Below are 24982 nucleotides of genomic sequence, written 5' to 3' on the forward strand. Positions count from 1 at the left end.
CTGCATCGAAACTGTAAAGTTGCATTAAAGTTGTGAAGATGCATCAAAGTTGTGGAGTTGCATTGAAGCTGTGAAGTTGCATTGAAGCTGTGAAGTTGCATTGAAGCTCTGAAGTTGCAACTAGGTCGAAGCTATGAAAGGTCGAAACTGTGAATCTGCTGGAGAGGTAGAAGTTGTAGAAGAATTTGCTGGAGGTCGAAATTGCAGTAGTTGCTAAGGAACTGATAGAAGGAAAGCTTGTCAAGGGACTTGGTCTTGGAGGGTCTTGGTCAAGGGTCATAGGTCTTGGAATTTGGCAATTGAAGATTCTATAAGAATTGAAGATTCTATAAGAATTGAAGAATTCTTGTGGGTTTTCCTCTCCATTGGGGAGGTTTTGGCCTTGGCTGATCACCTATATCTTGTGTCCTTTTGTCTCACTGTTCTTTATGGTTTGTGGTTTGGTCACTGTTTGATGAAAAGAAAACAATAATAATTAAGGTGAAAAAGAATCTAATCACGATAAGCAAAATACATCACAAGCAGTTATCAAAGTAAGACAAAGCACATAATCTAGTTGCCCCTAGATTTCTCAACAACCAAGAGCCACCTGTTCGACCCTCCTGGACAACTATATATAAGAGGCAATTCGACTCATTTGAAGAGCTCAGTTATTCACGAACAAGAAGTACATTTGAAGCATGCAAAGGAGATAATTTTTCTTGATCGAATTGCAGACTTGAAGGATGAATTTTTCTGTGCTACTAAGGTGTGAAATTTCAAGGGTCGAAATTTCACGGCTGAAATTACAGGGCCGAAATTTCAGGATTTGACCAGATTTGGGATAGTTTTACCTTGTTTGACTTTGACAATGGGGGTGACTTGGAGGAGGTTTTGACTTGATATTTTGATGGTACTTTTTTGGTCATGGTCTTGGGTCTTGGAAGTCTCATTTTGATTTGATTTTATAAGAGAAGGATTTCTTTGGGTTCTACCCCTTTGTGGAGTTTTGCATTGGCTTAGAGCCTAATTTTGGTGTTGTTTGTCTCTTTGTGATCTTTATGTTTTGGTAATTGCTTGATGAAGAGAACATAAATATTAATAAACGACCAACAAACATTCACAAGGAATTATCAAGCTAAGAGAAATCAATCATTATCCACCAGCACTTGATTTATCAACATCACCTATCGTCGGTTGTGGATCATTCTTCTTCTGTGGATCGAGACATCATTGTTTAGTTGAGATGGGTGATGATGCAACTATCAACTTTCCTTATGATGAGACATGTACACTTGAGATGAGATCTATGATATACTCCTTTAGGTCATGGAGCTTGACCTGGAGATTAGTAGGGTGTGTGTGATCTTTGCCAAGGTCAAAAGTGACTGTAATGGACTTGGTTGTGGTAAATCGATCTCCCCTATCATCAATTGTGTATTGAGACATCATTGTTCAGCCAAGATGAGATCTATGGTGCAGCGGGAAGTATGTCTCCTTGGCTGAGAGGGAGTGTTGAAATTGGATTGTGATGTTGTTTGCTTTCCTTATGATGAGACATATGAGAGAGAATGAAAATACCTCCCTGGCTAAGAGGGAGTGTTGAAAATTGTAGCCATGGTCGGTATTTCCATCAATGAAAATAAAAGGAAGAAATTGGAAAATTTAAATTTATATTTTTGCCTCCAAAATTGTTCAAGTCGGCTGGGCTCCATAGAGGTACCCATTTGACCCCCTCTTGATGACTATATATAGGAGACACTTGCTCCTCATTTTAGCATTCGATTTTTCTCATAAGATCTCTGTTCTAGCGAAGGAAGAAGAGGGTTTGGAGGCTGAATTTATGAGGAACTCTTGGCACGTGTGGGAGGACACTTTACTGGTCAGATCTTTCATGATACTCTGGTTTTGATTGATGTACTGAATATTCTCTCATAAGGAAAGCTTTTATGGGTTTTCCCCTTGTGGGTTTTGCCCTGGCCTTGGGCCTAATTTCTATGTCTCTTGTATCTTTGTTGCACTGTTATCTTTACTGCTCTTTTGATGTGTTAATGGTTGAATTTTCTTTTGTATAGCTGCTTAATGATTATGATTAATGTATAAATAATTAATTTAAACTAATCATTGGAGTATTTATCTGTTGAAGAAAATAATTTCTCCTTTTTTCCCTAGAAAATCAACATTGAATAAAGTCCCAAGTAGGCTGAGAAATCCTATTTTGGAAGGGCCAACATTGCGTAGGGGAGCTTGTGAATTCAATCTGGATAGGGCAATGGAACTCTACACTACTCGTAGCGAAGAAGGTCTTAGCTCAATGAGAGAAAACAACCAACACATTTTGGCAGACAAAGGTCCATTTGAGACAATGTCATCACATGCATCTTTGCCAAGAAAGCAATAGAAAATAACCTTTTTTCTGGTTATGGGTGCTGTGGAAGCAGCCGCATTGAGGCTTCTAGAATTCTTCCGTATAGGCCTTGATCATGTTCTTGGAGGAATATCCAAGCAGTGTGTGCTGAGAATGCTAATTAAAATACCACCTTATTTAGAAATTGAAATATCTATTGGTATGTCCCTAGACCCTCCCATTAGGTTCATTACTTAGTAGAATACAAGGGTCTTTGGGCAGAACCATCTTGCAGATTACATAATCTGTGGCTGTGAAGCATATGACTTATTTTTGATTTGGGAAGTAGAACCTCAGGGCTGAAAGGCAGGGCCCCTCTTGTTGACTAGAGCCTTGTTGGCCTTACAGTAACTAAAGTGTTTTTTGCTTTTTAATCAGCTATATTAAGCTCAATATGACCATATGGGAAGGCATGACTATTGGCGTCCATGAATGGGTATTCACGTGAAAAGGCAATCAGTAATGTGGACATGAGACCGAGCAAATGATCTAGAGCTCATGCGACCTCAAGTCACTCCAGCTTCAATTCTCCATTTAAGTTATTTTCTTCCCCTAGTCCATTCCAAAATTGGTTTGCATAGAAATGTTATATTTTAGTGACAATATTGCAGATTCACAGGAAATTAAGAGGTGTTAAGTTGTAAGGAAGATAAAGGGCTAAAACAATAAGTGGCAATTCAACTGTTGAAAGAAAAACACGTAAATTAAATCCTAGTAATGAAATACTAATCATCAAGCTCATAAACACTAGTGTGTCAATCTAGAGCTCCTTTGCATACTATCGGACTTGACTATTGCCCATTAATTATAAAATTTTATTAGTACAGCTATACTCATACTATTATGATGTCTCTACTTTAGTGATGAGATCTCAATAGGGATTCTATATCAAACATTAAGTGCTTGAATGATAGCTATAATATAGCTTACTTATTGTTGTTCCCCAGCAGGGGTTGTAGAATCTCTTTGATATGATACTACGTAATGGTCTGAGTTTCTTTGCTCAACGGGATTTATACAATTTTTCTTCACTGATCACTTGTTTGCACTATGAATGGGTTAATGAATTCTCAAGACCATTTTTGATGCTTGATCAATCTAATATGCCACTGATACTCTCCTTGGTTTTCTTCTTCTTGCTGAGATGCAATGAAAATCAACAATTTTCTGGCACCACACCTCGGTTATACTTGATTTGGTTCCACTCTTTGTTGTGAGTATCTTTCTGTGGTCTGTTTTCAAGAGCTGCAATCTGGCTGATACATGTGATTGTGGGGTCTAAGTGTTCTAAGTTCCTCTAAGTTCTGATAATACTATTTCTCTTAGCAAAGACCTTTGGAAAATTCCTCCCATTACCTTGTCTCCCCTTCCTGAAAGTTAAAAGTCTCAGAACATATTAGCCTTTATTGGCTGCTTGATAGGCTGATTAGGTCAGGAGTGCAATATCCGATCAGTTGATATCTTAAAAGTTAACTTCATCTCACAATTTTGATATTCTTGAGCACGAGTAATGTATTTACTTTTCTTGCCCAACAACATCAATATCCTTCTCGACTATTGATTTTGAATTATCTCCAACAAGCATTATCTCCAATTCCATCATTTGATTTTGAATTGATTGAAGAGAAATGAAATTATGAGCAAAACTAGTAATAGGAGGATGCATTAACTCCCTGTTGTTTGGCGATATCCTCATGAGGCTATGTACTGAGGCAGGATACAGTGAATTTAATTACGTTCCTAGTGTACTCGATCACTCCCTAACAAATGTTAAGCTCCAATTTCCCAATACCTTCCAACATCAGGTATCTGTCCATTGACTTTATTCCGGCTGCTAAATAATTAATTACATTATCACTCATCACTTGGATATGTTTATACTTCTCTCTCCACAATTAAATCCTCTAACAAATCACAAGGAAGTGAAACATCCTTAATGTGAGCTGATGTATCTATGGATTTTATAAACGTTGCCCTGCTAGAAGCCTAGAACAAAAAGCCAGAGAATTTAGTAGGTTCCTATCATTCTCTCCGGTCAATCATGTGACATAACTGTGTAAAATATCAGAGCTAAATTATGCAAAAAATTTCAATAAATTTCAAAACCTTTTGTTGTTGCCTTTTGACAAACAGTTAATGCACAGAGCTTTTGTCAAACATTTCACAATAACACTGGAACACTGATAAAATTAGAGGCAAATAATATTTTCATTCAATTGATGAAGAGGAATTACAATGCTTAGGAAACCTGATACATACTCCAGGTGAGCAATTTCAGATTAACAGTAATTCCAGCCCTCTGAATTTCTTCAAATGGAGACTAGTGATAACCCAGATGGCTGAAGATGATGAGAATTCTCGCTTCCTCCAATATGAATAAGCAGTCTGGAATGTCAAGAACCAGATTCGATCTCCAATACATAAACAAAAGACCAAACTTCTGAGAATTGATAGAACTCTGCCCCTATGATCAGAAAATAACATTCTGCTCCAATAACGAGTATAGAGGTAAATTCGGCTTGCTACTGGATGAGATTTCGTTCTCTGAAGTGTTTTAAAAATCGGCCGAGACGACTGATCCAAACCCTTGCCTGGGCCGGCTTGGTACAAAGCCAGGCCAAAGGTCGGTCTGTTTCCGAACTGGCTGAGTCGGTGATGGTCTGTTACCAAATCGGCTGAGTCGGTCATGGGCTTGGCCGGTTTGGTAACGGACCAACTGGCTTGGCCGAGTCCGACATAAACCGGCCGAGCCAGCCAAACCCGGTCAGCGGCAGAAAATGGTGGGAAAAGGAACTCCAAATTTGGTTTTGTTTGTTTGTTTGTTTGTTGTTTTATTTGTTTTTTGGTTTTAGCTTTTTTGCATGTCCATCTAACCTCTCCCAAGCCTATAAAAGTTACCCAACCCCCTCACATTTCCTCACAGCTATCTCATTGCATTTGTGTGAGCATTTGTGAAGAGTTGTGGAGTTGGTTTTTGTAGCAGCAGTGAGGAGTCTCTTGGGCAATCATTGGAGGAGTAGTGAGGAGCTTCTTGGACAGTCATTGGAGCAGCATTTAAGAGCCTAGAGGTATTTTTTTTTTTTTTTTTTTTCACTTCTCAAATCTGCCTTTGCTTGTTTTTTTTTGCAAATCTGGAAATTGAAAAGATTAATTTTTGTAAAAGAAATGAACATTGAAGAGTTTTTTTTTATTTTGTTCTTTTCATTTTCAGATTTGTTTCCTTTGATTTCCAAGTCCAAATATCAGAAAATGGCTCCTAGAAAGAAAGATGTTGCTTGGGCATATGTTGAGATGATTGATAATCAAATGCATTGCAAATTTTGCCATAGAAAAATTATGGGAGGTAGAGGGGACATTCATAGGCTAAAACAATACTTGACTGGTATTAGAGGCCAAATTGCTCCATGTTCAGCACCAACAGAACAAATTGGGGATATTAGGAAGGAGTTGCTAGAAAAATCTTAGAAGTTTGAGGAAGAAAAAGCTAGGCAAAAAGAAAGAGGTTGAAATTGGGAGGAAGAGGAGTATAAAACACATGATCGCTACTAACCCCAATTTTGATTATGAGGGCTCTTCATCTATCCCTCGCACTGATGCATCTAACCCCATTCACTATGTTCCTCACTCTTTGGAGTCTATTCAAGGAAAGGGTAAGGATAAAATTAAAAAGAAGGGTGATATCAAAAGTTATTTCACACCTTGCTCTCTCTCCGATAGTGCACATGGTCCTCAAGCTAATAGAGGTCAAATGCAACCCACTTTAGATGACCATTGGAAGAAAGAATTGAGAGAAACTGCGAGTGATTACATATCTAGATGGTGGTATGCTGTTGATATCCCCTTCAATGCTTCTCGTTCACCACATTATGAACCTATGTTTGATGCCATATTTGCTGCTGGAAAGGGCTTCAAAGGCCCTACTAGGCATTAGGTAAGGGGATCTCTTTTGCAAAAAGAGGTTTTGTCCATTGATGAATATTTGAAATATTGCAAAAGCTCATGGGCAAAAATAGGATGTACCATCATGTTAGATGGATGGACTGATCAAAGGAACTGTAGCATCCTAGGAAACCGGATTCGTCCTAAACCCCCTGCGAATCCCGAATCCAGCGAATCCGACACGATTCGGTCCGGATTCGTGTCCAAATCACAGGACACGTCGTGTCCGAGGGTGTGTCGCGATTTTCAGGGGTGTGTCGCGATTTTAGGACACATGTCCAGTTTCCAGGACTCGCTAGGCTCAGCGCGGGTATGAAAAGGGCGTGTTTGCTCATTAATATTTTCATTTGGTAAGTGATTTGTGCTGTTGCAGCAAGGAGTAGAGAATTTTGGCAGCTTCATAATCAAGTATATGCCCTAGTATTGATATGCTATTCATGGTAATGTTAAATTCTTAAAGTAAAAGTGACATTCTCCTTAATCTTCATTTTCATCCTTTTACTTAAATTTTTAACATTACCATGAAATGACTCAGGATGTTTGAGAGTGGTTCCGGCCTCATTGGATTTCATATGGAGAAAGTAGAATTTTAGATTTCATTCAAAATCCAGCAGACTTATCAGTTTTTCAGGATTTTAGGATTGGGGGATTGCAATGTTTCCATTGAATTTTGTCATGTATTAGGGTATGGAACTCGTATTTAATCAAGAGCACCAAACCAAGAGCTTCTGAATATGTCGCTCCCGCTCCCGTTTTCGCTCCCGCTCCCCGCTTTCGCTCCTGCTCCCAAGTAACACTGTTCCTGATGATATGGGTCTGGACACCATTGTTGAGTTGGCATTGGCCAACATGGATCTCAATGATCCAGTGCTAGAGCCTGTTAGATTTGATGACTTAGAGGGGCCAGCCTCCACACCAGCAGATGCAAAGGCGACTATGGATACAGGGGAGGAGGAGGATGTAGAGGAGAGCAGTGGGGACCATGATGATGGGGACAGTGATGCTGATTCTGATGCTGATTGATGCCTTGAGGCTTGTATACCTGTAGTTGTTTTATATTTTCTATTTCTATTTGCCATTGGCATTGCACCAACACTACCTATGTAACACATTTTGATTTGATGACTTAATGAGAAAACTACAGTTGTCAGTGTGTTTATCTTACTATCTTGTAGTTGTAAGTTGTCTTTCAGTTATGAATTATGAATCATGATTTAAATTTTTAATAGATTTATCATTTATGTGACCAGTACCACTGACATTTATTTGAATTTTGTATGTACTATGCATGCTAATAGCTATAGATGAAGATCTATGTTTGAAATCAATAAATTTGTATCATTAATTAAAATTTGTGTAAGAAATATGATAATATCTAATTTTTAATATATATATATATATATTAAATATATATATTTTAATAAAATAATATATAACGTGTCCTAACGTGTCCTGTTCTGGGGGGTCAGCGTGTCCCGAATCCGACACCACGAATCCCGAATCCTACGTGTCCCGAATCCCCGTGTCAGGTGACTTAGGTAGCATCATAAACTTTCTTTTCTTTTGCCTATAGGGAACCATGTTTCTAAATTCAGTTGATGCATTTGATAGGGTGAAAGATGCACACTTGTTGCTTCAGCTTTTGGATGAGGTTGTTGAAGAGGTGAGAGTGGCTAATGTTGTTCAAATCATCATAGATAATGTCTCTAACTATGTTCTTGCTGGTAAAATGTTGAGGAAAAACAAAAAACTATATTTTGGACCCCATGTGCTGCACATTGCATAGACCTTATGCTTGAGGATATTGGTAAAATAGATTGGATCGAGAACAATGTAGAACATGCCAAATGCATAACAAAATATATCTACAATCACTCATGGATTTTGAACCCAATGAGGAAACACATAGTGGGCAAGGATATTGTTAGGTCCACCATCACTAGGTTTGCAACTCATTTTTTGGCATAGCAATCTATGCTTTCCCAACATAGAAACTTGCAAAGGGTGTTTTCCAGTGATGAATGGAATGAATGTCAATGGTCTCGCAAATATGATGGAAAAATGTGAGAAAGAAAGTTAATGAAGAAATATTTTGGATAAAGGCAACAAAGATTGTGAAGGTTGTTAAGCCACTAGTTAAGGTGTTGCGGTCGGTGGATGGCGAAAGATTGGCTATGGGCTTCATTTATGAGGCTATGGTTCAAGCAAAGGAGCAAATAAAGGCAACATACAAGGATAGAGTGACTAAGTATGGGCCCATTTGGGAAATCATTGATCAAAGATGGAACAATCAACTCCATCGCCCTATACATGCAACCGGGTTTTTCTGAACCTATGGTATCATTATAAAGCTTTGCAGGCAGAAGCTTTGACTGGTGAGGTTAGAGATGGATTGATTGACGACATGAAGAGTGACCAGTTGGAGAGACACTGACAGATCACTTGTTTCAACAGAGCCATAGGTGCCTTTGGCAAGAACCTAGCAAGGATTGCAAGGGAAGCAGATCAGCCAGGTAAACAAACAATTCCAATTTTCAAATTCTTATTTTGTTAAATTGTTTATAATTTGAAAGTTGGATATAATTTGTTGACCTAACTCATTACACAACTATGTTTTTTGCAGCACAATGGTGGGAAGCATTTGGTAGCCATTGTCCTCAATTGCAGAAGTTTGCAATACGTATTTTGAGTCAAACTTGCAGTGTTACTTGGTGTGAGCGCAATTGCTCTGTCTTTGAGAGGATTCACACAAAGAAGAGAAACCGTTTGGAACATAAACGGTTAAATGATCTAGTCTATGTCCAATACAACCTCCGACTAAGATGCAACCAATTCCTGAACAAAAAACTTGATACAAATCCCATTGTGTTGGAAGATATTGATCTAACATCATATTGGATAGTGGAGAGTCATCCAGCAGAGTTTGATTCTGATGAGGATTTTGGTCTTGATTTGGATTTACAGATGGTGGCATTAGTTGAACATAATGTTCAGTTAAATACAAATCCATTAATACCAGGCCCAACCCTAAGTCCTCCACTTGCAGGCACTTCCTTTACTTAGCCACGACGCAAGTGCATAGCTCGTCAATCTCATCATGCAACTGTTGCGCCTACTAGTGCTACTACTTCTACAGTTGTAGTTTGAGATTGTGATGATGAGGAGGAGCCATGGGTTTGCCCGTCTGACTCTGATTCAGAGTCTGAGCCAAATGATGTTGGCTTCCCTATCAGTAGCCAGTAGTGACTAGTGATGTTTTACTTTTGTTGTAAAGGCCATTTAGAGCCTCCTTGGTTATGTGTTTTTGTTTTGATCTCTATATATTACATGTATTGGACAGTGCACTGGGTGCCATTTTGATATAATGGATATATTCACGAGTCTACTTTGATCATGTGTTGTCGTCTCTCTAGATTCTAATGCTTTGTGTTTGGAAAGATGAATGGAAATATTTAAAATTAAGTTTTTTTTTTTTTTTTTGATCGAGTCATTGAAATCAACTACACCTAGTCGATACCGAGTCGGACTCGGAGTCGACCTTCCACTGGTTCACAGTCCGAGTCAGAGTTTTAAAACATTGGTTCTTTGTGAAGTCTAGATTAGGCTTCTCAGCAGTCATGGGATTGTCCAAATACTTGACCTGACAAAATAACTCACCCTCCCGAAGATAGTGCCCAGTTTAGGTGATTGATTTGACCTTCCAAAGATAATTAGTTCGTAGCCCTAAGAATGATGCTCAACCTTGTTACACATCATTTTGTGGGTGATATCCATAGAAGATTTTTTTTCTCCAAGATGGTGCTCAGCTGACAATCGGCAGCCCCTTGCAGCCACCAACTACCTCATTATGCCATTTCTCCACCACCTGAGCCAGCCATGTGGTCCCTCACCCATCCTCCATGATCGTTTGAAGGTGGGCCTCTCGAACCTAAAGGTATGCCTTGTCATTTGGTAATTGAGTAATGTAGTTTGCTTATCATGGACACTTCTGGGCATGGATTAATGGGGGGATTCGATGGAAAGAATGGGTCAGGTCCGTGCCCTTGTCCCTTAGACCCCTTTTGGATATTAACCTTGGATTCTAGTCCCATGGAATCTCTTTTACTGACGATTTGGCTTTAGGGATGGTATTTCATGGGAAACCCCAATTTTGGTTGCGTGGTCCCGCTCCCTTATCCGCTCATATTACCCCCTTTCCACTCATTGTTACCCCGTTCATCATTTCTCCCGCTTGGGTCCACATTCCTCCACTGGATCCACATAGGGTTAGCTCACCCCTTCCCCTTGCCCACACCTTGGGTCAGGCTTGGAATGATGCGCCAGAGGGTGACGCAACTAAAAAGAAAGATAAAAGCATATTTGGCCACATTGAACAGGAAAATGTACCACAAAATGCAAAAAATGGTCGAGACAAACACATTTAGCACGTGGGAAAAAGCCAATACATGAGCTCTACCCCATCATCATGGTCGTCACCCACATTCCTACAAGTTCTATGAACCTCTTTCATCATATAGGAACCCATGATTGTCCCAATCCGTGGCAGACAATGAACTGCCCTACCTTAAAAGGGGGTATTTACTGCTTTATCTTATACATCATGCTCTTACCCTTTGAGCCTCGAGCAGTTAGTCAAAGAAAATCATAAAAAGGCAAAAGGCATGTAAAGAAGGGTGTAAAAATCAAGGTCGGGGCACCTCATGTACCATGATTGCTCCCTCCTATAGATTATAAACCCATGTGTGGGCTTCCCTCTTATTAACTACCTTTGTACCCCAACATGTGACCCAAGGCTACCCCTTCTCATTTTCTACTTCATTCACCTATTTGTCACATGCCACCGCCTTTTGAAGGATGTACCTTGAGCATATTATCCCCTTTAGAAGTAGAAACCACCTAATGGGATACTTGGTTAACCCCATTTAGAGTTTAGGAGACATTGTTACATCGCGAAGCCCATTATGAAAGGGTAGGCCATTATGAAGTCCCCACCCGTGGTCCCTGATTGGTAAGCTCATTTACTCGATTTCTCTAATGACTTGTTGTATTAGAAGGCTAGGGGGCGCATTGGATCTTATGCAGGATTGCAAATGGTCTTGATCTTAGGTTTGGTCTCCCTGTACGGGGTCCTAAACCTCTAAAGGGCTACATTGGCACATGTAGGGTGTGTGTTGAGAGCCATGGGTCTCCACAACAGTGGAAAACACTCCATGGATCGCCGAGGATGGTTAGAGATGCTCGAGATACTCCCATTGGACGAGGAAGATGCACCTGGTTCATTTTTGCCCAGCTGACCCAAGACTTGTAGGACGATGTGGCATCCCCTACATCATCATTAGAGCCCTTGTAGACGATCTATAAGCATCTTCAACTCATTTGGAGACCATGAGGTTGTTATTGTGCCCACACACCCATTGAGAGCACTACAGGTTTATTGTTTGGAGAACAAGGGCCAACCCCTTGTCCATCACTTTTGAGGGTCCTACTCTTCATTATGGCACCCATGGACCTCATTAGGCCTCTTAGAGGACCCTACGACATGCATAGATTATTATTTGACCTCTTGAGAGGCTTATTCTTTCATTTATGAGCTAGTTTGGTGGGCTTGTCACCAAAAGTTAGATTATTAGAACATTATTTTATTTTTGGGGCTTATGTAGGCCAAGGAGGCTAATTCGAACTCCTCATTAGTGTATAATAAATAAAAGTGAGATGAGTTCATTATCTATCTCATCATCACTTTGGATTGGATCTCTTCTCTCTCTTGATAATTTCACACTTTTTCTTAGTGGATGAATTAGATCTTTATGGATGAATATTGATGTGTGGATTTGGTCTATCTTATTTTGGAGCTTCTCTCTTGTCAAATTGTGGATGGTGGGATATATTCTATTACATGTAAGTACATCTTTTTAATGTTATTCTTGTTTTACTTTGTCATATACGTTGGACTAGGATTTTCGCTATTCTTAGGGCTAATTGCTGCATGCATTTATTGTTTTAAATTGTGGAATTTTGTCTCTATTATAACATGTCTCAATGTATGGGCCATGTAATGTGAACGAAATCTCCTAGGGGTAATTCTATTAATGAATTGATCTTGATAAGCCATCACCTTTTGCACATCGAAGTATAAAAGTTGTAAGATTGCTTCTCTTTGACGTAGAAGGCTAGCGAAGTAGTCTTGAGGCCTTCTTGATCAAGAACCAAAGGTCCTCACCCATATTCATCATAGACTCCATTCTACCAAAACTAAAGGCACTGATCTACCAAAAGGTGGTCACCTTAAATCAACTTCTTTTACCTTTTCTTGAGTTAAGTTGGGTCCCCTAGGACATGATTTTCCCGATGAACTATCCCTCTAGAAAGTTTGATCTCCTTCCCCCTCCTGGGCTGGTGTTTTCTCAAGACCTCCTCCAAATTTGAGGTCATTCCGACAGTGGAGTTGTGAGAAAAGCCAAGCCCTAGCTCCAAGATCAAACTTTGCCCTGGGCTCTAGCATCCCCAAAGGCTAGTACTTTATTTGGTCAATTCAACACCTTTAAGTGAATATTCTTTCATTGATCCTTTCTCTTAACTAGAAATTGGATTGAATTTGTTGTTAGATTAAACAATTTCTCTAAGAAAAGGTTGTTGGGTTTTTCCCTAGATAGGGTTTTCGCAAGGTAAAAACTTTGCCTTGTGTTTGGCTCTCTTCGTGATCGTGAGTCATTTAACCTTTCACTGTTGATATTTTCTATGTGTAATTGCTTAATGATGAATGTGACAGAAGAAGAATTAATTAAGGAATTATTGGAAGTAATTATTAGACTAGAAAGTCTTGAAAAATCAATATGGAACCAGAGTGAGTTTTAAGAGAAGCTTTTTGAAGTATTTTTAAGAAGATTTGTGGATCAATTTGAGATATATTTGAAGCAGTTCGAGTTAGTTAAAAAGAAACGAAGGAGGCTTATTTGTAGCATGAAGTGCAGTGATCACGGCTAAAGAAGATCAATTTTCTTCCTGTCTTGGTTTTCTTTTGTTATGTTGAAAATTATTTGTTCTAAGCTACTTTCCTATCCTTGGAACTCAGACCTCTTCAAGGCTTAGGAGAATTGAATTTCGGGCTTGCCACAAGCTTTTCTGAGGTCTATTTTCACACTTTGCCTGAAGCTAGCTTCGACCATCTTGAGGCCTCCTCTATGGTTGTCTTAGAGGCCGAATTTCAACCCCTTTTCTGAGGAAGATTCGGCCCCTGTTTAGGGTTGTTCTGAGCAACCTTCGGTCTTGTTTAAGGTGACTTACTGACTCTCAATTCGGGCTACCTGAGGCCCATTCTCAAACTTGTATAGTTCAATACCAAATTTTTAGATAGAACTCATAAGGAAACATGTGTCCGGTAGGTCATATAGAATCAATAGATTAAGTTTTGAGGATAACCAACTACCAGCTGGGGAAGTGTTCAATTATATGGATGGTCTTATGTCCCTCAGTGATGCCCTTACAAAGGGAGTTAGTGTCATTGCAGATTGGTGTGCTAGAGTTGTTGCTTTAAACTACTTAAGGAAAATGCTATAGCAAGGGCCTGTTGACCACTAAAGTACACTTGAAGACTCCATTCGCAAGGATATTTTAGAGCGTTCTTGCACTTATTGAGTTCCAAATTTCATCAGTCCTTCTAAGCCCTTTTCTCTCTCTTTATTTCTTCGTTGTACTCAGATTTCACAGCACTGTGGGGATGTTGTAAATGTGATGTTAGCATGATGAATAAAGACATGTAATAGGCCTAAGTAGCTTAAGACTTTTCTATCAAGTGAGTTCACTCTAGGGAGTTTTTTTCACTTAATTAATTATTTATGCTTTTCAACGCTTAATAATTAATTGCATTTTTTCTCCCAGATTTACTCCAAAGTTGGAGTGTGGCTTGATGGTAAGGCCTTAAGTGAGTCCTAGTGTCTAGAGTAAATGTATATTACCATGTTAGATCGCTCATAGAATTTCGCGGAATTTGATTAGGTTTAGATGTCATTTATTAAATTATTAAAATTTCTCGAAGATGAAATTTTTAATAATTTTTTTATGTAAATTGTAATAAGTGATGTCTAGAGAAGTTGTAGGGGTCATGAGTAATCAAAATTATACCTCAACACCTCGGCTTTCTACTAAGAAATACTTTAAGGGGTGAAAATCACTTTTAGCCCTAGAAAACCCACTTTTGTTGTGTCTAGGGGAAAATGTGGCAATAAAATAACCCAAAAAATAAAAAAATGGGGAAAAATAAAAATACCCACATGCCAGAATAATGTGGAAATTACTTGGAAAATAATCTCAAGTCGAAGGCAGTCAAGGGGACAAGTGGAAGATGATTTGGCAATGGATTTTTGCACATGGGTAAAATTAGTTGGTGGCCCAAACTTGGGGCACGAATTCCTCACATGGCAGCATGATTTTTCCAAGAGGAAAATTAACGCATGAGATATTTGGTTGAATACTATACTTTGAGAGATTCATGGGAAATGTTTCCACCAAACACTACACCAACATTACAATTGTACATTGCTTATCAATTTCAAGATATAAGTTGCCCCGCTTTTTAGCAATGCACTTTAGTTTCAACAGTCTATTCACAACATTAGCAGAGGTGTCAAAGAGAAACAATTTTGGTTGAGAAACTTGTGGGAGATGGCTCCCATCTCACCCACCATTCATCACACATGGCAGCCAGCAGGAGCAATTCGATTTTGGGCACATGATGGAAGAAAAATAACGCTGGCACATCTCAAATTTGACTTCTACACATGGATGGAAACTCCACACTTAGCAAATTCGAATTTGCCTTGAGTTTTCTTTAATTCTCCACTTGGCATTGGGGTTTACATTTGGATTTTCTCCCATTCTCCTATTTAAATGAGCCATGGGCTCTATTGTGATCATCTTGGAACGATCTAATGCGCTTGGGTAGACTTTAGTCAAATTTGTAATCTCTCTTTCATGCTATAATAAAAGACTTTGGGGTTAAATCAAGTGTTGGTGTTCTTCTTTTATGATTTTAAGGTGATATCACTTCAATCTCTATGCTTCATTTTCTACATGGATTCTAGATTGTATTAGCTCTCATTTTTCCATTATTTGGATTAATGTATGTAAGTTACCTTGCATAATTTTTGGATTAGAGAAATACTCTAGGAAGAGGAGCACTAGAAGATTCTCGGTTGAATCTCTAGCCTTCTCCTCCATTGTACAATCTAATCCCTTTCTGAGTGCTAACATATTTTCAAAGTGTGTAGAAATCTATTGATTTGTTGAAGAATATTGGGCATGGAGTTGCTCTTCATATAGATGAACTCACTCTCAAAGACAAGAGTAGAAGGACCCATATCAAGTTGCTCTCAAAGATCTCATCAAAAGAAATCGAAGAAGGGGGTTTTCTTTACCTTAGCTTGCTAAGATCACAAAATTTGAATGCAAATCTTTCTTGATCTATACTATGTGCTTTAGTTGAATTTATCTAGCTTTTGAGAGCTTGTGGAAAGCTCTAGCCTTTCCTATCTTGCGCAAGAGAGGAAGTTTCTTCCTCCTCTTGTTGCATGCATTGTTTCGTATTGTATATCATCTGTGAATAACCATTATTCTAACTTGTGTTTCTCTCTTGCCTTGTGTAGAGTTCTAGGAGGATTCGAGGTTTCATTTAAAGGAGCAATGTTTGAAGATCAAAAACATATTGTTGGAGCCTTTTTTGTCCAAACTTTTTTCTTACAAACTATTTCTTTTCTCTCATCTTCCAATTGAAAGGAGTTTCTTCTTGAAGATCCATTGGCTGAGAAATTATTTTCTTTGAAGAAAGCGAAGTTTCCCATTCGGGGCTTCCTATTGTACCTTGCTTCAAGCATTTGTAATTGTTCTTCCATTTGCATCTAGTTTGTTTGGGGAGGATTATTGCTTTTTGAGCTTTTTGTAAACTCCCCTCAAAAAATCAAAGTCCTCATTCCATTGGAGGGCTTTTTCATTTAATAAAATAACAAAGTTTCTTTGAGGGAGGTTGAGGATTATCCTCTTGGCTTCCCACCCCTCTCTAGGGAGAAGATCCTTTGCATGTGTGTGATCTGAATTTTTCCTTAAATAGATCTAATTTTCTGCAATTTTATCTTCATTTCTCACATGCCATAGATCTAACATTTCACACTGTCATTTGGGTTTGTTGAGTAACTCCATTTCTCACTTTACATTGTCCTTTTGGAGCAATTTTAGATCTGATTTTGCAGCTTGTATAACTCATATTTTGTAGCTGATATAACTTATTTTCTTGCTGATATATGTTTTCTCTCATTGCCTATTTCATAGTTTACATTCATAATCATTTTCACATGCTAATATTGCTCCATACTTCATGTTAATTCACTGATTTTAACACCTATATTGCGGCCATCTTTCAACATCATTTAAGTTCCATTTCATTGGTTTATGCAAGTATTTTATTTCCTAAATTGTGAATGAGTATATCTCCTTGAAACATCTTGAAGCACTTCACATTTGGAATACTATTTTTACCTGCAAAACACATCTTTGCATCACTACTTGCACTTCTAAAATTAGCCTCCAAGCATTAGATTGGTTGATAGAAATCTTAGGAAACTATCCTACATTTCATTCAATTTGATAAGTTTGAGTCTTGAAGAAAGGTTAAAACGTATGACCTCACAGTTCTCTTGTGTTTCTTAGCTCCCTTGTAGGAACGAAGGCATGCGGGTTGCATGAAGAACTAGGTGGTTATCATAACGATGGACTAGTGCCTCATCCTAGCCTTCTTGCAATTCACCTCACTCTTTACTAGGGTTTGAGAAATTGAGAGGAAGTCAAATTTAGAATAGGCATTAGTTAAAATCAACCAAGAACACATTTGGCACAGAAGCACCACAACACATTTTGGAAGTCTCTTTTTGGATGCATTTGAAAGTTAACATCTTTGGATTTGTTGAAATATATAACTAGTTTTGGTCTTCATAATGTCTTATGTACTATTGATTTTATGTATTTGATGTAAAGAGAAAGAAAAGTTATTATTATTATTTTTAGCATGGGTTTCATGCTCTAGGTCAATTTGCTTTTAGGTCAAGCAACCATAGTGGGCATCTAGGATTTGTCATAGAGTCAAAGAGTCATTGTCATATGTAAAAGACCCTATTGGGCATCTTGTATCAAATCAAAAGAATTTATTGTAAGTCAAAAACTCAAAAGTCGCCATCCAAGACCAAGTTGGCCTGCAAGAAGACAAGTCGGCCTACAAAGATGAAGTCGGCCTCATTATGACTATTCAACCCTCACAAGAGGCCTATATATAAAGGAACCTGACCTCATTTGAAAGAGACATCCAAGCAAGTTCGATCACAAAGAAGAAGAAGTAAAACAAGAAGAAAAGAACAAGGAGAAAGAGCAAAAAAATCTAGGAGAGATAAAATCGAAGTTTGGGCCTATATCTCTCACACTTGTGACAACTAGGGCATCATTTTTGTTGCAACAAGACCGAATTGCAGCCATCTCTAGAAGCCAAAGTGTGGTGTCAATAAGATCAATTTTGCAAGCCGAATTTATGAGGACGAATCAATCCAAGCAAGGAGAGAGAATATCAAATTCAACCTCTTTTATCCACGTGTGTGAGCTAGGGTTTCTGTGGTAAGGCCGAAAAATTGCAGGTCCGAACTTGAGATTGAAAGTGAAATTGAAGCAGCTTTTATGCAATTTGGCTTGGGTTGACTTTGTGAAGGGCAAGCTCATCAAGGGAGAAGTTGACTTGGACTTGGAGGGGTCTTTGTCTTGGGTCTAATAGGTCTTGGAATTCATCATTTGAAGATTCTATAAGAAGAGAAGAATTGTTGTGGGTTTTTCTCTCTAGGAGAGGTTTTGGCTCTGACAAGCAGCGTATATCTTCTCTCCACTTGTTTTGTTGATCTTCATACTTTGATATTTGTTTGATGATATGAACACTCTAATAATCAAGTAAAGAAGCTAATTACAAGTGCATCAAGTTAAAGAAAAAAAGCATCACAAGCAATTATCAAGTAAAGAGAAATCACCCTAATCTTGCTGCCATAGATTTCTCAACATGGTATTAGATCTAAGGTGACAAGAAGAGGCACTTTGAAGATCACTCAAAGAAAGAAGGATACATAAGGGCCAAATACAAGAAGGAGAGCATCAAGGAGGACTAGCTAACATATCACAAAGACTCTATCATCTTGAAGGAAGAACTCTTGGAAGAAGAAGAAGACCTCAAGGACCATACCTCCACTCAAAGAAAGAAGAACTCTACACACGTGATGTATTCTTGGAAGCCTCCACATTCTACTTTATCATCAAAGAAAACAAAGTGATCTCCCTCCATTGAAGTAAGGATCACACGTCAAGCATCTTTGATGAAATACATCTCCCCTTATCTTGAAGAAGTAGCATTGCCATTTTGAAGAAGGAAGATCACCCCTCCTTATAAAGTTCACAAGTGTTGAGAATTCTATAGGGCAATGATTATAGTGATCAGTGTTGAAAATATCGGTATCGGCAAAATATTAGCGAGGGTCCAGAAAACATCTTATCGGCAATATCGGCAAAATATCGGCAAGCATAAAAAATGCATAACATATTCATTTTTTTTTCAGATTTCTAAACATATAAAGCGATAACAACATGAACTAAACAGATTGGCACATAAATACGAAGAAAGCACTAATATATATGATGTCAAATAGAAATGATACATCAAACTTCAAAGTCAATACCAAATCCTGCTGATCCCTGATAATTGTCCAATCAAGGACTCAAACAAAATAACATCACATATCCTACTGATCCCTGATAATTGTCCAATCAATGACTCAAACAAAATAACATCACATATATAAAACTTTAAAAGTATTTCATCATCATGAGTTATAAACTTATATGTAGCAAAAGTTGCAAAACAAATAAAAGTAGCAGCTATCTATCTGAGACCATTGGCCTCTCCCTAGCAACTTTCTTTCTGTCTTGTTCAACAATTGCTTTAAGAGCTTTTTGTATAACCTTCACACTAGAAACCATACAAGGCATTACATCTACATCATGTGCAGGGAGTCTAGCGAGATGGTATTTCAATTGTGTAACCCCTCCTGACATCTTGGTCCCACACAATTTGCATGATATATATGCCCGATTTGCCCCACCAACAACCTCCCAATACTCCCAAAATGGGTCCAAAGCTTTTGGCATAATTGACATTTGTAGTGAACTAATTCAAACCTAGGGCACAAAAAAAACATAAATTAAACCCCCCAACACAAAAAAAATAAGTAATAACCACCTCATTTAAAAAAAAGTTACTACATTATTTTCATTTTGCAATGTGAATGAAAAATGGCAATAAGAGGATGCATAAGAAAGTTGAAAAAAAAAATGAAGCTTGCTGTCCAAATATGGAGAAAACTCTTGCATTGGCTCATGGGCATGAAAATCATAGCAAATGGCAAAAAACAAAGAAACAAAATGTTGGTAGGAAAAGAGGCAAGCAAGCATAACCCTAAATCTATGAAAAAATCATTAACATAGGGGTTTTTAAGAACATACCTATTAATGGAAGAAATGAAGTTTGTCTCCTTGTTCTTCAATCTTTGATCCACAAAAAAATCTTAGTTGGTGGTGATAATCATTGTTTGATCCTCAAACCCTCCTTGACAACCACCACACAACTCTTCCCCTTCCTTCTCCAACACTCCGAAACAGAAATGAAGAAAAAAAATGATTTTCCCTTTTTCTAGCCGTGGCATAACACGCCTGACGATATTTTCTGTCGTCTCGCGATATTTTGCCGAGATATTGGCAATATCTCAGAAATATCGCGATATTTTCGGGAGCCAAAATATCGCGATATTTTCTCGGCGATATTTCCGATATTCGGCGATATATCACCGATATTATCATCACTGGTCTTTAGATGGTTCAAATAGGTGAGTTGTCGCTTTTCTCATTACTAAATTAAAATAATAATACAGTGAAGTACCCTTACATCAAATCAACTAGCTTCTTTATCGTTACTTCATATGGATGTTTACATAGAAATTACAAGCGCAGGATACTCCCATCTGGCTCTCTCCACTGATCCAAGCTGAAATCTTTGCTACTCCAAGCTAAAAATTTGTCGTCCAGTCACAAAAATGTTTGCTTCTGCACACAAAGTCCTCACTGCTCCTCAATTACGAAATATAAATTTAGGGCTGTGGGAGTGTTGTAGGCCTTTATAAGTATAGTTGGGCCCATTGATAAAAAAAGGTAAAACATATTTATTAATACTACAATTATTATTCATTTTCACCTTTTAAAATATTTTTGTGGCTCAGCCTTACTAGAGATGCTTGTGCATCTCTTGTGGGATCTGTGGACATCTTGATTTTCCCTTTTGTGGGGGACATCCTTGGGACCCCTTAGTGTAGGGAATGTCCTTTTGGTGCCCCTTGGTGATTGAGAATGGCAAGAGACGTCCTTGAGGTCTCCCCCCTGTCTTGAACTGCTGATGATGCATGGGACATTTCCTGGTGGTATGTCCTCTTGTTACAGTTAGATTATAGAAATCCCAATGGTTAGCCCCTACCTTTGTAGCCCGACTTTAACTGCTAGACTTTTTGTTGATTACCATCCAGCCTAAGGCATGGAACTTGAAGGAAGTTCTCATTTTCTGTATGTTTTGACATTTTAATACATCTGTCCTCTTTGGTTCTTAAATACAGTGCGACGTGTAAACCCTTTGTGAGAACACGGTCTCCATTTTTGGTAAACCTAGTAAATCGACATTCTTGATTTATACTAATTTAGAAAATGACTTGTTTTCTCTTTAGAAGATAATTTGAAGGAAAAGGAATATTCGACACAGATTCCAGTATGTGAAAATGGTGGATGCATGTGATAAATTTTTTACTTCTATCTATTTGAGTGGAATCAGTGTTGAATTGGGAGTTAATGGTGTCTTTGTTTAACATTTGTGTAATGATCCAATTTTTGTTGAAATGGACCTTTTGTAAAAGCCCATGACCTTGTCAACATCTGAGTTTATTTTGACCTATGTAATTAACTAAGCTTTCTTTGGGGCTATGATATGAAGCTGGAGTTAGCCTTTGAGGCTTTATTTAGAGCAAGTTTTCATCACATATGGCCTATGCGAAATTGGTATTGATGTACTTTTTGTTTTGTTTGTTCTTCCTGAATGTATCTTTATGAACCTACCAGGCAGTATTTGTTATTACTCCTTTGAAAGTGGCTAGAGAAATGTTGATGCATGCCATAGTGTATTTATTGAGCGCTCTATGTTACGGAGAAAAATTGAGAGATAACTGAGAAATGATATATTTTATTTCAATTACAGTGCACCTAATAAAATTTGATGCTTATGGCATGGCATCTTATGGCTAACAACATGAAATGCCAAACAGGAACCTGATATCACAGTTATTTTGGTTATGTTATATATGATTAAAGATTCACATCTAAAGTTATGTTGGGGATTTCCAGGTGTAGCTTTTATTTGCATCCATACGAGGGAACAACTGTGCAAGTGCTTACCCAGGGAAAACTCAGTGCACCCAGAATATTGCGTATACAGAAAGTGAGTTCTCAGTGTTTGCGTTTATTCTCTAGATGTTTGTAAAAGTAAACAAAAGTATTTTGATTTTTTGTTTAATCCAGTCAGCTCAGTCATTTATATAATAAGTCATCCTTTTTCCTTGTCCTCTGTCTGGTCTCTGCCTTGCAACAGATATCAACCAGCTCATTTTTGGCTTTCTATAGACAAAAACTCATCTTTGCACCATTGTTACTTTTTTCAGTGGACTTAAACAAACTTGTTACTTTTCTCACACTAGCATGACTTAAAAACCTATGTTGCACGGGGACCCGTCCCTCCTAAAAATACTCACATACCCTGCATCCCCTCGTTCCAGGGACTTTTGGACCCTTAGGAAACGTCCCCAAACTGTTGGGGACTCCATCAGGGACTTGGGGACTTGCTGGCCATCCCCAAGGTGTCCCGAACAAGTTTCAAGAATGTTCCAGACAGATTTCAGGGATGCCTTTGGCAAATTTCAAGGTTTTTTTGGAAAGATTTAAGAGATGTTCTGGGAAGCTTTTAGGGATAATCCAAGCATATAGCTTCAGTTTTGACAATCATGGACATTGATGATTGAACAATATGATCATTTTTCCCATTCATGTTTTTTGGAATGCATTGAATCTAAATTTTTTGTACAAGTTGCAGCTCATTGTATGATGGGTTTGACTTTGGATTTCTAGTGATTTAGATATTGTATTTTCAATGGTAAAATTACAAAAAGCAGCTTCCATGTCAAGAAAACAGAAAATACAATGTTTTAAAAGGCTGATCCTTGTGGTTATTGTTCTTGTTTTTTCACTTTTTGGATCATTTCAGCGTTTATATATTGTATGTGGGTTTTGAGGACTCATTCAAGTTCAGTGCTTCCATCATACCAACCCCGAGTGTTGTGAATACAATCCGATAGTAGTAAATTGGATTGAGTACTAAATGTTTAAATAAATTCCTATTCAATCCCTTAATCTGAAATATGAATTTAATATCTCTAGAAAACAAAAGTAATTTTATAGTCGTTTTCAACACAGTTGTAAAAGTTTGCAAAACCTATTGAAAAGGGAATGCCTTTTATGTTTAACATAGTCATCATTAACAAGGAATATGAGGAAAAAAACTGCTATAAGGACAGTTCTATGTGATAGATTGTTCCTGAGTTTCCTAAAGCTAATGCTCATGTCTAGTGGCCAATAATGGAATGCCATTCAACCCTTTTTAAAATTGTTTGAGACTTTTAATTGGCAAGTGTAAGGGTTGTGCATAATACTATAAAGTATAGCTTGTTATGCTTACATGCTTGAAACAACTATATATATATATATATAGATATATATATATATATATATTTGCCATCCCCAACATTCCCTGTAAATTTGAGGGTGCGCTCTAGCCGTTTCGGGGACTCATCTCACTGTCCCTGCCGTCCCCCGTCCCCAAAACCAGTGCAACATAGCTTAAAACTTAGATTACTCGTTTTTAGTTACCCAAAATTTGAGATTACCTATACATTAGCAAAGATTTCTGTAATAATCAATCCCCTCATTCCTGGAGTATTATCAAGGAGTTAATACTGCATTATTTAATTCGTCTGCAGGTTATAAATTATGTTTTAGAGAAAATGGTCCTTGATAGACCACTGGATTCTAGCAATTCAGAAACACCTTTTACTCCAGGATTAAGTGGAAACCAATCACATGCAGCAGTAGTTGGAGATGGTTCTCTTAGATCTGGTGCAAGAGTCTGGCAGCAGAAAGCAAAGCCATTGGTGGAAATTCTTTGTAACAATCAGGTGTGCTTTTTTCCTGTACCATCTTTAGTTCTGTAAAGCAATTATGGCATGGGTGTTTGGGTATTTAGGCATTTTAAAATATTGAATACACATCGATAAACCATTTATCAGTTTCATTTTTGGTTATTTGCACTTTTTACAATCATGTTACCTGATGCCTTCATATTGTCGACAGGTGCTCTCACCTGATATGAGTTTGGCAACGGTGCGAACATACATCTGGAAGAAACCAGATGACTTGTATCTCTACTACAGACTAGTGCAAAATAGATGAATCTTCGCACATCTTTTCGAGATGTCTTTAACCTTGTAATAAAGTAGTCTGATACAATGTTTTGCTTGCTTTCTGAATTGTGTCGTTTTCAGATGGCAATCTTCATAACTTGTTTTCTTCATCATATGCAAAATCTGTTGGATAATTAAGAGGAACAAAATGAAAGGTGTAGTATTCATGTATTCATTTCTGGTATCGATACTTTTTCTAAGTGGTGCCATGACGAGGTACCTCTTTTTCATTGTGTAGACTAACATGGAAAAAAACAGAAGAGTTCACATGTAAAGGCTGCCTCTAACAAGGTGTGGAATAAAATTTGTCTCCAAGCAAGGAGAAAATTCGAGGGTTATCCTCATTCCTGAGAGCATACAGCGTTATCTTTGAGATGAGTCATCAATGATAATATCCTCGTAAAAGGTTACAGGATCTGTTGAAGAGAGTGAATTGATTATCACTGCATGTAAAACATCTGTCCACAGAATGTTCTTGTGTTTTAATGCAAAATTGGGCACTTCTAAGTGTTTTAAAAGTAGCTCATATATTGATTTTGATGTAAGCATTACAGCGTTTCAATTCACTACGTGTATGCCATGCATGATATAATCAGTTTCTGGGTGCCCCCCCCTCTTTTTAATCAAATACTCATTGCTGTACCATGGTATACCATGGTATCTATAGGACATTGTATTGGATGGCAATACGTTTAAGTAATTAAACTGAAGCAAGATGTTCACAAGACATTGTGTTGGATGGCAATACGCTTAAGTAGTAGAACTGAAACAAGATATTCATTATTATTTGAATTTAACAATGTATGTGTTGTTTTCTATTAAGAGAACATAGGGATTAACTTGGCTTGGACAGTAGATTGAAATTCACAAGTATTTTGAGGCCCACGAATACGTATATGAATACTGTCAAAGTAATTAGTGGCATTTTTCATCACATGGCATGAGACGGTACCAGAAAACAATAAATGAAAATTTCCAAAGAGTA

At 37.9% G+C, this 24982-nt stretch overlaps 1 protein-coding gene across 2 annotated transcripts in view; it reads left to right on the plus strand.

The window, feature by feature from the left end:
• Positions 1-24518, plus strand: part of LRS1 (Transducin/WD40 repeat-like superfamily protein) — a 255485-nt gene extending 230967 nt beyond the window's left edge. For both annotated transcript variants that reach the window (XM_089384693.1, XM_089384692.1), the window contains 3 exons: positions 21833-21926; positions 23518-23712; positions 23888-24518. In XM_089384693.1, the coding sequence (XP_089240819.1) occupies positions 21833-21926; positions 23518-23712; positions 23888-23986 (388 nt within the window). In that variant the 3' untranslated portion in view covers positions 23987-24518. The remainder of the gene's footprint in view (positions 1-21832; positions 21927-23517; positions 23713-23887) is intronic.
• Positions 24519-24982: the final 464 nt, after the last annotated feature.

This window comes from Pinus tabuliformis, chromosome Q (assembly GCF_031772625.1).
Source record: "Pinus tabuliformis cultivar Carrire ecotype Pingquan chromosome Q, CPIR1, whole genome shotgun sequence".
In the NCBI taxonomy this organism is placed as follows: Eukaryota; Viridiplantae; Streptophyta; class Pinopsida; order Pinales; family Pinaceae; genus Pinus; species Pinus tabuliformis.